At 36.1% G+C, this 18,060-nt stretch overlaps 2 protein-coding genes across 3 annotated transcripts in view; one reads left to right on the forward strand and one right to left on the reverse strand.

Annotated features, from left to right (window-relative positions):
• PLCL1 (Inactive phospholipase C-like protein 1) overlaps positions 1-2,575 on the reverse strand; it is a gene marked incomplete at its 3' end in the record, with an annotated part of 104,622 nt that extends 102,047 nt beyond the window's left edge. Inside the window, exon 1 of the mRNA XM_012937681.3 lies at positions 2,249-2,575. Within this exon, the coding sequence (XP_012793135.2) occupies positions 2,249-2,486 (238 nt within the window). The 5' untranslated portion in view covers positions 2,487-2,575. The remainder of the gene's footprint in view (positions 1-2,248) is intronic.
• A 4,876-nt stretch (positions 2,576-7,451) lies between these two features.
• Positions 7,452-17,692, forward strand: STYXL1_1 (Serine/threonine/tyrosine-interacting-like protein 1; the record flags this gene model as incomplete). Of its 2 annotated transcripts, none has more annotated exons than XM_051213948.1 (9): positions 7,452-7,554; positions 7,592-7,653; positions 7,683-7,782; positions 7,826-7,894; positions 7,936-8,197; positions 9,787-9,935; positions 11,842-11,933; positions 14,205-14,317; positions 17,039-17,692. In XM_051213948.1, the coding sequence occupies 5 exons, from the start codon at positions 7,452-7,454 to the stop codon at positions 8,103-8,105; spliced, it is 504 nt and encodes a 167-aa protein (XP_051069970.1). In that variant the 3' UTR covers positions 8,106-8,197; positions 9,787-9,935; positions 11,842-11,933; positions 14,205-14,317; positions 17,039-17,692. The 2 variants fall into 2 exon arrangements, with proteins under 2 accessions (XP_051069970.1, XP_035586597.1); XM_035729496.2 differs by having other exon boundaries at positions 7,936-8,003.
• Between the last annotated feature and the right edge of the window lie 368 nt (positions 17,693-18,060).

Below are 18,060 nucleotides of genomic sequence, written 5' to 3' on the forward strand. Positions count from 1 at the left end.
AAACTACAATTTCTATCAACCCCTAAGTAATACATCCGTTTTGATAGTCTACGAAGTTACCAAAATGGTTGGTAAATTAAGTTTTGTTTTCTTAGAAGTCAGAGGAAGTTTGTGTCATTGACAAAGAACACAGACTACGAAATCAGTTTGCGCTAAAAAATGTAGTCACTTAGTTTAATAGTTCATCATGATTTCTTAAGATGCTACAAGTATTTAGGCAAAATACTTCGTCACATAAGCATATCTATAAGGTAGACGCCGAAACCTGATGTCTTATTTTTCCTTACCAAGTGCTGTATTTACTTTTGAGCGGATACTTACTGGAGACCTTCCTACCTGGTTTTCACATACTTATTAATGAGTAATAAAATAGTGGAACTATTACAGGTAAACACGATACCAAGTTGACTGATCACCACTTAATTCTTTACGCTCTACGAAACAGTTACGAAATTAGGAATACTGTCATCTGTCTGAATGCAATTAAAACATAGTTTCACGGAACTACTTCAAAATATTTTGTCGAAACACTATATCACAGCAATGGACTTTTTATGTTTGTACTTCCAATGAGAGTGTAAATTGTAAGCTACGTTAGTTCTCTATGATGATGAAAACGTTGGCTATAAAATCACAAATTGTTTAAAGTCATATCTCAGAGTAAAAGCTAGTATATATATTACTATCACAGCTACTAGGTTATCACTTGTAACAGCAACAATTTGATATCGCTTGCTACAATGTTTTTATTTACCTACCTGAAATAAAAAAGCTTGAAAACATAAAAGCACTTCTTTACAGAGTAACGAAGGTCTTTTGAAAATGTCTTTTCACTCTTTAAACAGTTAAGCTTTGGATTATAGAAAATGTAACTGCCTGTGTATTTAAGCAGTATTTAGACAACAAATTAAATGCGATATTGATGTGCGGTCTGTGAGAATGATCATGATTAGCCGCCGAATGTAAACCAAAAGATAAGACTTATTGGTTATCTATTCTGTGATTTTCTTTCCTTCAAAAATTTCTACCATAAAATCACTGAGTGCGGCTGGTTGTACTTACGTTAAACAAACTACTGCCTCGTTTGTACTCTAATACGTCACATTTGGTTGTAAACAATGTGTCTAGTTGAATAAGATTCATTTTGTGCACAACATATCAAAGGAGTATGCAATCTAGTGGTAGCACAATCGCGATCGCTGGTCGTACTACTGAATTATAACACTATACAGTAATAACCAATAAGCAATCTCATCCCTCCTCGTTATATTAGGCGTTGGTTGAGAACAGTGTTGGTCTTGAACTAGATAGTTTCATCAAAATTTGAGATGTTGAGCATTTCCTTCGCAGATTACAGAATTGAAAATATGAAGACACATGTCGTACATCATCTGCCAATATTTTAAAATACATATATAATATATGGCATCGTCTTTTCCTGACAAAAGGTTTGGAATTTTGTCTTAAATATCACAGAAGGATTAGCTTAAATAGCTAGTCGCGCTGGATATGAGTGACTGATGGTCATAACGATATTAGGTGTTGTTAATACATATTCAACCCAAAAGGCCCTCTAATTATTCCTTGTTTCCCAAACTTTTTCGCTGTTCTAACAAATCCTTTGAAATAAAATACAGCATGTAAGCCTAAATCTTCAAATGTTAGCATACAGTTTATGTGAAATTCATAATTTTCCAAGCTACCAGATATGCATCAATAAGAAAATAGAATGCATACATCCTTACCAACTAGTTTTCTCTTGTGGTTCTGTGATAAAACAAGTGTCTTACAATTATGGTATGATAAATGGAACACAAAAACGCAATTTTTGCTGTATTGTTGTTGTAAAACATGCTTTTAAGTTAAACCAAGATGAAAAGCTATGGCTAAAGCATTCAAAGAGTTGAATGACATTTAAAAACCGAAAATGTATCTTCAAAAGAGGCCTGAGGCACTGGAGAGGACCTATCTGTGATCCAGTTTTTGTACTATAAAGCGAAACTAACAAGAGAAAAAACTTTGCATCAACAAGAGCATGAGTTGGAGAATTAACTGTCTCATATCACTAAAACCATTTCATGGTCATAGATAATAATCGACTGCCGAATGGTATCACTAAAATACTAACTAATGATTCGCCGAAATTAAAAAAGTAAGAATCAATATCCCTGTAATTCTTTAATTTAAAACACCAAAAACATGTTTATAAACATGTCCTTATAAGGACATTCCACAAAACAGTACCCACCATTTAGTATATGATTGCTTCGCTCACTGCCAGAAAACGAGAATGTGACTGATTTTTTTTCTGAATGGCTTGAAAATCGCCTTTCATGTTTTTGTATAGGTGGTAAATCACTTCGTTTAGAAAGACAAGTTGGAAGATCTACTAAAGTATCTGCTTTGCCTTGATGAAGACAAGAGCTGTTCCTGGTAAGACTCGCCTCTTCAATTAATGACCTCAAGTTGTCTTCATGATTATCCATCGAGTATCATTTAATTTTCCGTCATCACATCATCGGAGCAGAAATTAAACGAATTTTCAAAAATTCATCTATTTTCAAGGCCATAAGTGAGGTAAGTTTGCGCGAGTAAACGCAGTATAATGAAGTAACAAACGCCGGTTACCTGAAGACACCATATTAACATATGCTCTAAAGATAAGAACGAGGATTTTTAGTATGCGTGATTGGAATCAACTGTAACTAGGACACACAATCAATGTGCATCTGGATAAATTACGCAAAGTACAAAGTTTGCTCAACGGATAATTTTCCAGTCCGTAAAATGAGGTTCGGAAAAGAAATTCCCTGATACCTAAAATCGCATCACTACATAATTTGTCTTATTACTTCCGAAAAATGAACTAGGAATTAATACTGCTGAACGAAATTGTTTGGGTTTGACCGATTTCTCATGATTGTTTGTAATAGCGTTAGTAGAATAACATTGATATCTCTTGTGTAAAACGTCTTCCGTCCCTTCTTGTTCATTGGAGTGAATATTGATTTTCCAATGGTGTTGGCTGTTAAATGTTAGGCTGCAACAGGAGAAAACAGAACATGAACAAACATCTCACTGACAAGCTCAGTAACATAAAACTTAGGGTTCATTGGCTGCTTAGGTCATATACGTCTTTCACCAAACAGATCATCAGGTGTTAGACACTTTACATAAGGTTATCAAGATCAGGAACAATTAACACGGACTGATCACTTGCACTCCACAGATTGGTGCATAGAATAGGCTTAACCATGTAAATCTCTAGCCTTCAATACAGTCAGATCAGCTTCAGTTTCAGTTTGAAAAGGACAGGAGGCTTGATGGCCTGTGTTAGTCCTGGCAATGGTGGTCCCCCAGTTGATCCAACTTTCTTTTGAAAGAGTCGATGGATGGAACATCAACCATGTGTTGAGGTAATGAATTCCACTCGTTGATGATTCGATTGGAAAGTCAATAGTCAACTGACAAGTAATTTGTTTTGGGCTTGTAAACTTATTTTGGAGTGTCCTCGTAAATTCTCTATTTTGAAATACACGATAATTGAGGGCATATCAGGTGAAAATTTATCAACCGTATCAACTAGTTCCTGCTCGAAGGAATTATCTGACCATTAAGTTCGCAGAATTTCCCAGTCTACCATAGGTGCATTAAAGTCCCTCAGGATTGGACATCGACCACTTTGTGACCAAGTATTGAGACTGCTTAGCAGGACCTCATTTACTTTACAGCTTGGACTGCGATAGACCAAACCAATCAGTAGCTCTTGTCCCTTGCATTTCAAGCGGCAACTAACTAATTCACACGTCTCACTCTCATGGGATACACTGTCGATAATTGCAAACGGGATAGTATTCCTAAAAAATAGAACTACACAGCCACCAATTTAGTCACTTCAAATTGATACATAAGGTCACACCGCTACTGTCCAAATCGAGCAGACTCCATATACGTCGCCCATACTAATGATTCACTCTGGCGTGAAGAACAGTCAAGGTTAATTGGCGAATAATTAAAACGGTCAGAGCGTAGCTCAGAAAGAGTAGATAAACTGGCGTACTCCGAGGCTAGAACGATTTTTATGGGCTTGACGTAGTACTAGACACTATAGAGCCCACCTGAAGAGAATGTCACACTAATTTTTAAAAACATTTTTGGAAAACGATATTGAGAAGGTATGTGGATAACGTTAACAATAAGCAGCGAAAAATCATCGTTAGTGGTGTCTTAGTAGACTGATCAGAGGAACAGAAGAGTGAATGCAGAGATGAGATACGTGTAGTCGTATTCATTTTGGGTCGTGAAGCTTGAATGAACATTAGATGCCTATCCAGAAAATAAGTTGTTACCAGAGTTAGTATGACTCCAAACTTATGTCTACCACAGCGTTGTGAACCATCTCCATGGGCAAAATATTTGTGATCATGAAATTAACAGAGTGCAGGAGATTTACTCGATTGTTTAGGCCCCCAATTTACTTAACAGGCTTTTTTGATGCACGAGAAGTTAGTAAATATCTGGCAAAGGACAATAGTATTTGTCCTCTCTGAGTTAAATTACACATAAAATCTACTGTTTCCACTTTAGTTGAATTTATTTCAGTCGAATGGATTTCGCACATGTGTGTGTTGATGTTATAACTTGTGGCCCTGCTAATGTATACGTAATAATACCGTCAACCAGAGATCAGTGAATTATCGATCGGACCAATGATGCATAAAACCCGTGCGAGCGGTCTAGAGTCATATCGGTCCTGCTTCCCGCCTAACCCTGCCTGTTAAGTCCAGAACACAAATATCAACCTCTGCGTTATGAATCATTTATTTCAACACAGACTGGGTTTATATACAAACCAAACAGACCACATCGTGCCATAAAATAGGAAACAACATTTGTACAGTACGTAGCCAAATGTGGCTGTGAATGAAGGAGGTAGTAATTAATAGACAGGGCATAATTCGAGAATGGTAAATCGTATAATAATAGTTCACAGGTCAAAATAATACTTATAGTAAGAGGGACATGGATATGAACACTTTAGTTAAATACAATAATACGTTAATAATATACGTATAGTATTGGTCCATAAATGGATCAAAAAAGTTACCATTCATTGTACTTATCGGGACTTAACAGTTGACTTTCCTTTTACGTATTTATTGCATCAAAACATACTTGGTGAACTTTTACTCGATTTATTTCGGTTAAGGTTTGAAATTTTTTCAAATCCACTTGTGCATTGCCATTGTTAGTTGATTTTTAAGATGGCCGGCTGTGATCATAATTGTGGACATTCATGTCGCTGATCCCTTATGGAGGAAGTACGGCAATGTGATGGGTGTAACAAGTAGCTCTATAAGGTGTGTATTCGCTTCAGTCCTACTGCATATGAAAATTGCTCAAAGACCCACTCCCATTGGCTTTGTGTACTTTGCTGTTCTAGCAATACACTGCTCATCCAAGAGGTAATTAACATTCTGACGTTGGTTAGCGAAACGGTTGTTGAGGTCTATTCTCGTTACATGGGTACTGATGGCGAATAGTGTGTCAGTATTGTAAGTGCTGTTACGACGCGTGCCAAACATCCCACTGTGCAGCATGCAATAGGGGTTTCCATCTCGAAACAGTTAATGAGTGAAGCACCACTGGATGCCGGTGGTCAAGTTGATACAGCAGCGACTGATTAGAAATGGATGACGTATTCTCCCATTACTGTCACACGAAAATTCAGAGTTGCCGGCTGAATCAGATTTGGGAAAAGATGAGACATTACCAAACTACTTCTGAGAAGTCTACCCCACGTGTATTGGTAAAAGTACTTGTCCTAACCACATCACTGAGATACTAGCCATAGGACCTGTACGCGTGACTGAAGAAACCGTTCTTCCATTGATCACCAACCTCAAGCCTTGTAAGATACCGGGCTCTGATGGGTTACACCCACGATTGCTGTCATCTGTCGTGGACATTATTTTAAGACCACGCGCGATGCTTTTCAACATGTCCTTTTCCCACACTCAACCCCCTCCAGATTGTAAAGATGCTAGTCAGTCTTATTTTTAAAGATAGTCAGAGACAGATCATATCCAACTACCGACATGTCAGTCTAACCAGCATAGTCATTAAGTTACTTGAGAAGATAATTCGGGTCAAATTAATAAATCACATAGATTCACACAATCTGTTAACGCCCGAGCAACACGGGTTTCGAAACAAGCATTCATGCTTGACCAACTTATTGCGAGAGTTGATTAGACGGAAGCTGTAGATACCAGTCTGCCCATTAATGCCATATTCATATACTTCGGCAAAACATTTGACAAAGTTTTACACTTAGGTCTTGCGCAGAAGCTCTCGAGCTTCGGAATAACAGGTGCCGTGAAGGAATGGATAGTAAACTTCTTATATGATCGCAGACAGACTGAGGGTAAATCGGACGCTATCTGGATGGGAGCCGGTCAAGGTGTTATGCCCCAGGGCACCATCTTAGGCCTCCTACTTTTCCTTCTCTACGTTAATGAATTGCCGCGATTGCTTAAGTCGTCGACATTATTGTTTGCGGATAATGTCAAAATCTGGAGGATAATGAGGGGTGAAACTGATCGTTCTGATCTCCAAGCTGGAATAGACGAATTAGTCAGGTGGGCTCGATGTTGGGGCTTAGAAATTAATCATAGGAAGAGCACGTTCATACACATCGGACATGGTAACATTTACCAGTATACCATTGACGGTACGTCCCTTCCATGCATGCAGGAACATAAAGACTTAGGAGTAATAATAAGCCACGGCTTGAAAACAACTACACATTGCAACGTGTCAGTTGCCAAAGTGCTTCGCGCCTTACGGTCACTTCGCCGTGCATTCAAATGCTTTGGCGAGATGTTTCGAATTTTATATACCACCTACGTATGTCCACACTTAGAGTACTGTATCCAAGCATCTGGCTCATGTATGACCAAGGATATCAACTCACTTGAGCATGTTCAGCGTGTGAGAACAAAATCAGTGAAGGGTCTTTTCAAAATTCTTTACTATGTGCAATTAAAACGCCTAAACCTTTTCCCCTTGTAATATCATAGGTTGCGAGGTAACCTTATATTGGCATTTCGTATCTTTAATTACGATTTGGGTGTCAATGTGTCTTATCTTTTTGCTCCCTCCAGTAACAACAATCTCCGAGGTCATATCAGGAAGGTTCGCAAGCCGCCACCTAATAAACTAAAAGTGGGGTTCCGTTTTTCTTACCGAGCGGTCAATGATTGGAACGCCTTACCCAAACAAATGGTATCAGCCCCATCAGTGAACATTTTCAAGGAGAAGCTAAACTTTCACTGGAAAGCAAACTGTCAAGATTGACACAGGTCTATCGACCTGCTATCCTTATTACTGAAGACTGATTACTATATTTGACCTTGATAGTCATAACTATTTGGACGCGTTATTTCAACATGGCCAAACTAGAGATTATAAAACCAAGTGAACTGTATAACATTTTGAATCAGAAATTTACTCACGCTTTCATAAGTGATCCATGTTATTGTGCCTTGTTTGGTAATACTTCTACATATATTCATTTGATGTGTTTAAGACTCGCGAACTGCTGACGACTATAATAAGTCACATATTATAACAGCTAAGAATTTGAAAAGAGTATCTAGATGTTTTAACTAATTTGTTAGTTGAATGCTTGTTCTTTCAGAATACCTTATGAGGCAGAACTTGACTGCAGGTGGAATGTCATTGTTTATGATGGGAATACATCATCATTGGACTCTGAAGGTGTACCTATGACTTCTCTTATTTAAATCATTAAATCTTTCAGGGGATGCAGTGAGAGCTGCGAAGCTTTTGTATGATAACGGGAGCCGTCACTTAGTTAAAATACTGGAAGGTTCGTAAACGAAGTTTCCATAGTTTATGTTTTATATTTAGGAGGATTCGAGACATTTACTCGTTTATATCCATACATGAGAAGTGATAAAATAATGTACTTACCACGAGTAAGACCCATTTCACAATTTAAAGACTTTGTCACCAATTTTTATCGTATTTTTGTTTCTACTGAAGATGCCACAGGTATTTGGAGTTTGACAACGCTTTAACCAGTAACGCCTAATGTGAATCGTACCCACCAAGTGAAATCAAAAGACAGAAGCGAGGAGGTTCGAAGATATATTCGACAGGCTATCAATATGTGAGATATATATTGGGTATCGAAAACTTACACAGCTATTTATTTTGGGATTAACTTACCGCTACACTACCATGTTGTGTCCCGATTATCTGACTTCAATTTGAATAAAAGAATCTGCCATGAATATAAATCTTTCAGTTAATTCCGTATATTACATCTAGGCTAACTCCGCTTGTGTGTTGACGGTAATAAGACGCTGAATGTAAATTAAGGTCGATAGACTTACTTTTTGGTGAAAAAAGTACATTAACTCAAAACTGACAATAAAGTTATTGCATTCAAAAGTTAATGTTATAATACATCAATTACAATTTATAAACACAAAGAAAAGTAATGGGACGTTACCACAACCTCAAGCACTTATTTATACAGGCACTACTATGACAATCAGGAAAAATAAAGCAAAGCAGATAAGGCAAACGTGTCAACTCACTTATGCTACTTACTACAAACGTTAATATAACTCAGAACAGACTATATTCAGTGTAACACACAGGCATTGAATAAAATCATGAATGACACAATGCGCATAGGCGTGGAATTATAAAGACATGAATATAAGACGTATAGTTGCTGAAAATTACAATTTCCTGCGAAAAGAGTGGCGTCATTGTGACGGTAAAAATAACTTGATTATCACATGCTGTCTGAGTTATTAAAGTCTGCAAGTGTGAAGTAGTACAAGATACTAAACTACCAAAAACTGATGTTTTTATCTGGAAAGATAATATTGGACTTATGATTAAACGATTGAATTCAGGAAGTGCGACTTTACTAAATGATTAGTCTTAGTTGTTTAAACTGAAGTAAATCAAACGAGATACGAACACACGACCTGATGGTTTATCATAGAGTGTTTTATTCACAAAGTCATTGTTCTAGTATAATCGGTCGGATAAATACAGCACCTTTAAGTTTCGGACATCATTTTTATGTATCGTTAACGAAGGATGAAAACAAGCATTATGTAAAGAAAATTTTTAAATCACATTAACCAAACAAAAAGATAGTAATTACTTAAGTGGAACTAATCCTTTTTAAGTTCAGGAAAGTATGGCAAAATTAGTACAAGTATTTACTTATAACAACGTGAAGTGGTAGTATGCTGGGGAGACGTTTTAACAGAAATTTACAGCATACTTTACATATCTTGTTTAAAGAATGGTTATATACTTACCAATGATATTAAAACCAGAGAACTTAAAGAACAACTTGATTGAGTACCATGAACACCAAACTGATTACTGCATTGAACTAAATATACTCTAAACGTTATAAAAAGAGTATGGTAATGAATGTTTTATCTGATTGTGCTCAGAAGTGAGTGAGCTGGAGAATATTACATTGGTTATTTAATGAGCTCAAAAGTTTTCCACGTACATATTCTTAATAAATAGTCAAGAATAATGATTGATCATCTTTATTTAGCTGGTTTTATGAATAATTAACAAGGTGTGCATCACTGTGCAATGCTTTTTGAGTGATTTACTTTAAAGCTATAAGGCTAGTTCTAAACTTGTTTGATAGAATAAAAGCTAATAATTTATGGAAATAATAATACTCTTTTTTTCAAAATATTATATTTTAAGGAGCTTGAATCGTTTTCTACTTACCCATTGGAAGTTTTACCGAATGTTTTATATATTGGTACAATTCAACATGCTGGTGATCGTAAACTTCATAGACAAATGAATATTGTAGCACACATAAATTGTGCATTAGATAATGACGATCCTATGTGAGTTTGTGAATGACGAACTGATTTCATTATTTTTCATTGTTGTTCTAACTTAACAAAATTTGCTACATTAAACCAATCAAAATTGTGTTACATGAAAAAGTTAAGTGTAGGATGATTTTTTCCAATTCCGGTTTATTAACCAATTGTGATGTTAGTTCAACTCTTACCTTTCTTGTTTTGATACGTTTGTGGTTTTTTGATACAACAAGCCTTAGTGTTTCTATATCTGTTGCAAATAGAGCATTTGATCAAAGCTTCAGCAAATTTTATTCAGTAAAATATGCATTAAGTGTGGTGATTTAACGAACTTTTTTGTATACTCCCTAATGAGGACACTTACTACAGATTTCTTGTCGTTCCAGTAAAAAGCTGTAATCTGTAAAGGTAATCTAGTCAACGTTGTGGAATGTATGTCAGGTTCTATCTCCAATATGTTTCCCATATGTTTGTCAGTCAACCTTAATTCATATTGGAAATTCTAAGAGACATATTAAAATAATTGTTGGTAAAACTTTTCATAAACCAAATCTGTTGTTTATATTGAATAATAATTCGTGAAAAAGTTTCACAAACTGCATTAATGTCTTGACAGTTAAGAAAACAGATTAAACTAACAAAATGTACCCACCGGACTTGTTTGGAATTTCACTTGACTATTCTTCTAACTAAATTTTATCGTCAAAACGTAACTGGTAGTACTTACATACTACTACGTAGTTGGGAATCTTCATCGACTGAGATGGTTGGGTCACGTGTTACGTATGCCCGAACACCGATTACCACGACGTTCAATGCTAACCGGTGTTGGAGATGGTTGAAAGAAAGTTGAGGGCGGTTAAACCAAAACGTGGCATCAGTGCTTGAAGTCACTAACTTATAGTCTGAGCCATGTTGGTAGATGCAGACTACTTGGTTGGAGTCCGCGTGACTATCGTAACCAATGGTTGGAGACTCTTGGTGACATGGCTCAGAATCGATCACAATGGCGTCGGTGTATACACTCTCTGTCTTCCCTTAAACTAAGAGATCTTACTTTCTACGAACTAATTCTTTCTTCATGTACTATATCCTCATATGCAATCTTTCTTTTATATACTACCACTTCTGAATTAACTACTTTTATGAATCCGGTGTCCATCTTGTTGTGCTAATGAGGTATGGCAACTTGGACCGATGCATATATGTGCCTGGTCCTGCATTGTGACTGACTGACTGACTAGTGCTTTGATCGTATTATACAATCATGACTCCTTATATAGTTTGCTCGAGAACCATATATGCCACTGTGACAATATTTCATGTTTTAAATGGCTTATTGGTCTAAACGTTAGTCATCAACTAGTTGATCTTCTTAGTGTTTAATCAGTTGGTGTTATAATGCTACAGGTTGTATGCCATCAGAATTCTTCAATATTCAGTCGTTAGTTGAACTTATCATTTTTAAATTAAATCAGTCAGTCAGTAATAACGTAGAACTTTGTACGTACATACATCAGTTCGAGTTGCCATACCACGTTATCACAGAGATGCAGTTGTCGATTCAAATCCCGTAGTGGTAGAGGTAGTAAGAGTATAAGCAGTATTCGGAAACATTAGGGGTTGAAGATGTTATTCAAGGAGTATAATCGAACGAAATAAATTTGGAAAGATAAAAAAAGAAAAGGACATGAAGAATTCAGAAGGTTAGAATTTGAGAGAACACAAAGAGTGGATGCACCTGCGCCATTGCAAACGATTTTGAGCCATATCATTCAAGTTGTCTAACCATCGGTTGCTATCGTCTCGCGGATCCCGACCAGGTAGAAATTCATCAGCAATTTATTTTGATGTGTTATTATGTAAATGGTATTAAACACTGACTGGATTACGTGAATATAATGAGTTTTTCTTCACTTCTCATTAGATACCAGAATTGTAAAGACTCTATGTTGAATATTCAACCATCTGAAAATTGTGAACTGTTATCATTTTTGGACAACGCTTGTGATTTTATTCGTAAGTCTATCTTTCCAATGGTTACTATTATTATTACTTTGCTATTCAAAGATAATTATGCATGAGAACATATAAAAAACAAGTGTTTCTACAATAAATCATGATTAGCTTAAACCAAATTCATATGAAAGTTGATAAATAGAACAACAGTCTATTCTTAAACAGTTGAGCTGTCTAAATGAAATATGTGTTAATCAATAAGAGTACAGCTAGTTTTACAACAGTTAATTTAACCAATGAAATACAAGGGAAACGAGTAAATACTAGCTAAACATAATTAATATTGTTATATTACAAGGATTCCCAACTCTGACCATTTTTTAAACTGATCACCTTTTGTTTCTTTCCAATTTGTCTACAGTTTTCAGGGACTAAGTACAATTTTTTATTTTAAAAAAATTATACTATATAGCTTGAATCTTTGTATCTAGGGGAGGTAACTATCTATAGCACTTACCTTGTTGCTAATAACAACTGATACCTCAAACTATGATCAGACGTGCACATTAAATGAGACGTATTCTTGGTGATATTGTATTTACACAATTAGTCAGATGATAGGATAGGGGGCTATGTAACTATTAAAACCCCCCATCATATTAGAACACAGATATACGAAAGAAGAATATTCGTTTCGAGAAATTGTCGTCAGGTTCTGAAGTCACGCATTCAGGCTAATGATCCAAGGAAGTGATCAAGCTTAAAACGAATGTGTTTCGAAATTGTAACGTATGAATAAAATAGTCAATATTGAGATGAATAATAAGCCGCGTTAACTTGAATAAGTTTATATGTTAGTTAATAATGAGAAAAAAATATAGGCAGTGTAGAATGAGAGAAACAGTAATGTAGTTTCAGATCATAAATGGAAGGTCACACAACTTGTTAAGTGTTTGGAATCAAGTAGGCTATAGTACAAAGGAATGAAGACTATCTAGATTGTACATGTAGTTGAAAGATTATGGATAATGATAGTAATAATTATACAATGATGCTTGAATAAGAAGAATTAAAGTTATGAAACTAAAAATCAGAGAGCTGTGTGAATATCAGCCAAACTATATCAGTTTATAATAAAGAAGTACTATCGCCTTATTGGGTCTGAGGCTGGCCAATGTAAGAATAAAGGTTGAACAGATTTCTTCTCATGCATACCTCAAATTATTTAGTTTGAATACCTGTCTCTTCCGTCGTTTGAAGGACTTTGATACTGACAGATTTTGGCAGAAAATTACTGCCCTGATCAAACCATTAGCTTGACTACTCTGGAGGGTATTCACGAGTACAAAAATGTAAATTCCTAGTATACTGACCAATGGGATTAGCTTCACACGATCAATCAAAGTGATCGATACAAAAGAAGATGGCTAATCTAGATAATTAGTGTTTTAGTCTTGATATCACTATCAAAATCATGTTATAGTTTTCCTGCATTGAAAACTCTCTGTAATCTTGTGTATAATCTCCGGATCAATATTTCACTTGTTGCATAACTTTTAAACTGTAGGTAATCATCCATTAGTTTTAAAGGTTTTGTTTTAGCAATTATTCGGTGAGACTATAATTTATAGATGAACCAATCAGGTATAAGATGATGGGACTCGGATTTTGGAACGAAATCCACTTATCCATTTGGTTAAATAGAGTCTTGACATTATAGCTGATGTTAGTTTGTGATGAAAACGCTAAATCTAATTCCTATTCTAAATCATCAACTGTAAATCATAATCTTTATCCTTTATACAGGTTTATAACCTTTATTTAACCCTAGTCAGTAGGTGGATATTCTCAATATTACTTTAGCGTTACTCAGAGATCATCCATAAATTATAGATCTCGCCACTTTTATTTCAATCTTATCTAAATTTTGATTGAGATCATGAACCGATTGACGTTAGACCACCATGGAAAACCTGTAAGCACTGGATGACCGTTTCGTCCTATCGTGGGATTCCTCAGCAGTGCACATCCATGATCCCGCTCGCGGGCTTCGGACCCAGGGCCTTTAGTCTCGCGTGCGAACGCTTAACCTACTGGACCACTGAGCCGGCATCCAATGGTGTTAATGTCTAACCTCAACCAATCCTACAATAGGACAAAACAGCCGTCCAATACTTCCAGGTTTTCAATGGTGGTCTAACATCAGTCGGTTCATGATCTCAATCAAAACATTTAACAATCTCCATAACCCCTAAACTGATACTTATCTAAATTATTCCTTCTTTCTTTGTTGAAAAACAAAAATTTAAAAATGTTTATTTTTCATTTTAGAAGAAAAGCGATTAAGAGGACAACGTGTTTTAATTATTTCAAAATGGATGTTTAATCAGTCTGTAGTGATTGCAATTGCTTATCTTATTAAATATGAATTAATGAGTTTAAAAGTAAGTTGAAATAGAATTCAACTATCAAATTACTTTATTTTGTTCTTTCAGATTGTTTCTTTGAATGTTTGAGAACAAAAAGTTGTTATACTATACTTGGTGTTGTTTTGCTTGTATCTTCCTATTGTTATTTAGGACTGTAGTTGATCGCGCCATGCGCGAGACTGATAAGTCCTGGGTTTGCATCTCGCGGGGGGCGGGATCGTGGATGCGCATCCTGTACGGATTGCTTCGATATAGCCTTAAGTCATAAGCTTTTTTAAGCAAAAATAAATAGCAGTGAATAGCAGTGAAATCCAATTTGATGCGCGTTTCGTCCTATTTCGGACTGGTCAGCTAGATATATCTGCATCACAGAATTGATGTTCACTCTGGGATTCGGACGTGGGGTTCAGTATCTATGTGGATAACGCGATGGCGTTTGAAGGGGACGGTACTGAGTTTGCATCACATAGTGAACATCAACTCTGTGATGTAGGTACATCCAGTTGACCAGTCCTAAATAGGACGAAACGCATGTCAAACTGGATTCCACTGATAGCCACTATCCATCTTTGCTTAAAATGTTATACTACGTTGTAAAGAATTTTTAAGAATGTTAGTAGTTCACCATAATTGTAGTGTGTGCTACTGATGTGGACAGACATGAGTAGTATGTATTATCAATCGAAATTGAAAAACCTGGTGGTAGAAGGCTAAGAAGATCGAAGGGAAGAGAACAAGAACAGAGAATGATCGATGTGGAAACGAAAGAACATTCAAGTCTAAGACAATTGATTGGCATTTTGCAAATGAAGTATTTATTGTATGGTTTTCAGATTTTACTAAGAGATTCTGTAATTTTGTATCCAAATACATTTGCTTGTTCTTCCTTTGTATTCTCGTGCACTACAATGAGCGATATAGAACGTGACGGATATGTATATTGGTTTAAGTTGCTTTACAGCATCAAAACAGGGAGATTTAGTTGTTAAGATAAATGAAAGTATTAATAGTATCGATGGTAGCAGAAATTATTAGGCATAGGTGATTGATAGAAAATCCTGGTGGGCGGCCTATGCTCCTCTACAAGGTGTAACAGACGTAAGTAATTAAGTATTTAGCTATCGAAACTTTGAAAAAGAAAACATTAGATCATTTTGAAACTCAAGCTATAAGATAAGGAAATGAATGAGTATCTCTAATCCACTGAGACTGACTATTGAGCCATGTCACCTAAAGTCTCAAATCACTGATTACGATGGGCTCACAGACACCAACCAGGTAGACTGCATCTACCAAAATTGTTTTTTTTTAATTACCAATGACTTTGTCGACTGATGTCAAGTTTTGGATTATCGATTACTAACTTTCTTTCAACCTACCCCTACATCGGCAGATATCACATCAAGGTTAGGGGTGGTTAGTCATAGGTTATACATAACTCAACTAGCTCAGTCGATACAGATTTTCTACCTTATCAACCAATTTATCATCCTCACCTAGTTCTTAGAGTCTAGCCTAAGCACTGTTCATTTAACTGCCTCAACATATGCAAGCAATCCTTTGAAGATAACTATGATCACATACCAATAAAGGACACATTTTATAGTTATAGTATAGAACATGATGAATTACTTTCCAAGATAATAGTCTTTCCAGTTGCCAGGCGGAGATCTTACGTACCCCAAAACCAAGCTAGTCTTTTGAGTCCATGTAGGAGAGAATATTGTCAAGTTTGATGATGAATATCTTTTTAAATAGACATTTCGATTTTTTAAATCACTAGTCAGTGTTATTTTATCAAATACAAACAACCTCATTTATTTATTAATCTTACCTTATTCATCCTTTGACAGTTTATAATGCAAATACATTTAGAATTTACATACATATTTCAATAGTTGAGATCATGTGTGAACTGAAGCTAAACCACCATAGAAAACCTGGAAGCACTGGACAGCCGTTTCGTCCTCTTGTGGGACTCCTCAACAGTGCGCATCCACGATCCTGCCTAACGAAATTCAAACCCAGGATCTATAACTCTCGCAGTGTAAATCTCATTGAAATGTGAGTATATACGAGTAAATGTTTGAGCTTAACATTGAACTAAATGATTGAATAGTAGGCATCACACTACAAATAAAATATGTAGTGACAAACTATTAAATCGATACGATTTCCATGAGATCAATCAGTGAATAGACAAATCTACTGATAGTTAGTTGCAGTTGAGACCATGAACTGATGAATGTTAAACTACCGTTGAAAAACTAGGGGCACTGGATGGTTTTTCGTCTTAGTTCAGGGCTCTTCAGCAATGCGAATCCACGACTTCTCACTCAGGATCCGAACCCAGGACCTTTAGTCCTGCGCACGAACCCCTAACCTCTCGGTCACTGGGTCGGCGTCCAGCGGTGTTAATGTCTAATTTCAATCAATCATCTTCCAGTGTCTTCGGTGGGCAACTGCCTCGCACCCGACATGGTTGGATGCTGGCTCAGCGATCTAAAACTTAAGCGTTCACGCACAAGACCAAAGGTCCTGAATTCGAATCGTGCATGAAGAATCGTGTATTCACATTGCTGAGGAGTCCAATACTAGGACAAAATGACCGTCCAATGCTACCAGGTTTTCAATGGTGGTATATCATTCCAGTTTTATCTTGTCGTATTGTTTCTTTCTTTCTCACTTGGTTCATCATATTGTATACAATTATTTAATTCTATTAATTTTTTGTAGGATGCATGGATGTGTTTACGAAAGATCTGTATACCGATGCAACCAAGTTGGAATTTTATGATACAATTAGCTGAATTTGAATATAACTTACAGCGTACTGATAAATTGATTCCATTGACAGAAGATGAATACTATGAAAGATGAAGTGATAAAGTATGAATAGATAATACAATAGAACTTTAAAAAGGACATTGAATTGACTTTTTTTCTTCTTTTCTGTTAGGTATTTTTTAAATGACTTACTTACTTACTTACGCCTGTTACTCCTCGTGAAGGAGCATAGGCCACTCACCAGCATTCTCCATCTAACCCTGTCATGGGCAATTCTTTCTAGCTCCTTCCAGTTATCATTCATCCTTTTATTATCTGATTCTATTATCCGACGTATTGTGTTCTTTGACCTTCATCTTCTCCGCTTCCCTTCAGGATTCCAAGTCAGGGCTTGCCTCGTGATGTAGTTTGATGATTTGTGTAATATATGTCTTATCCATTTCCATCATCTTTTCCTAATTTCTTCTTCAGATAGAAGCTGGTTTTTTCTCTCCCACAAAAGGTTGTTGGTGATGGTATCCGGCCAGTGGATGTTGAGTATCCTGCGTAGACAGCTATTTATAAATACTTGTATCTTCCTGATGATAGTTGTTGTAGTTCTCCAAGTTTCAGCTCCATACAGTAGAACTGACTGTCTTGACGTTCGTGTTAAAGATTCTGACTTTGTTATTGGTTGAAAGTTGTTTTGAGTTCCATATGTTCTTCAATCGAAGGAATGAGGCCCTTGCTTTGCCAATCCTCGCCTTTACGTCTGCATCTGAACCTTCTTGTTCATCGATGATGTTTCCCAGGTATGTGAAGAATCCTACATCTTCCAGGGTTTCACCATCGAATTTTTTAAATGAGAAGTAATTATTTGTCAACTCTAGTATTTGTTTGGATTTTGAATTGTGATAACACATTGAAATAAGAAGTTACTTATAACCTCATAACTATATTTTATTACGAACTCATGAACTACTCACTTATAA

The sequence above is a fragment of the Schistosoma haematobium genome, chromosome 3 (genome assembly GCF_000699445.3).
Source record: "Schistosoma haematobium chromosome 3, whole genome shotgun sequence".
Taxonomy (NCBI): domain Eukaryota; kingdom Metazoa; phylum Platyhelminthes; class Trematoda; order Strigeidida; family Schistosomatidae; genus Schistosoma; species Schistosoma haematobium.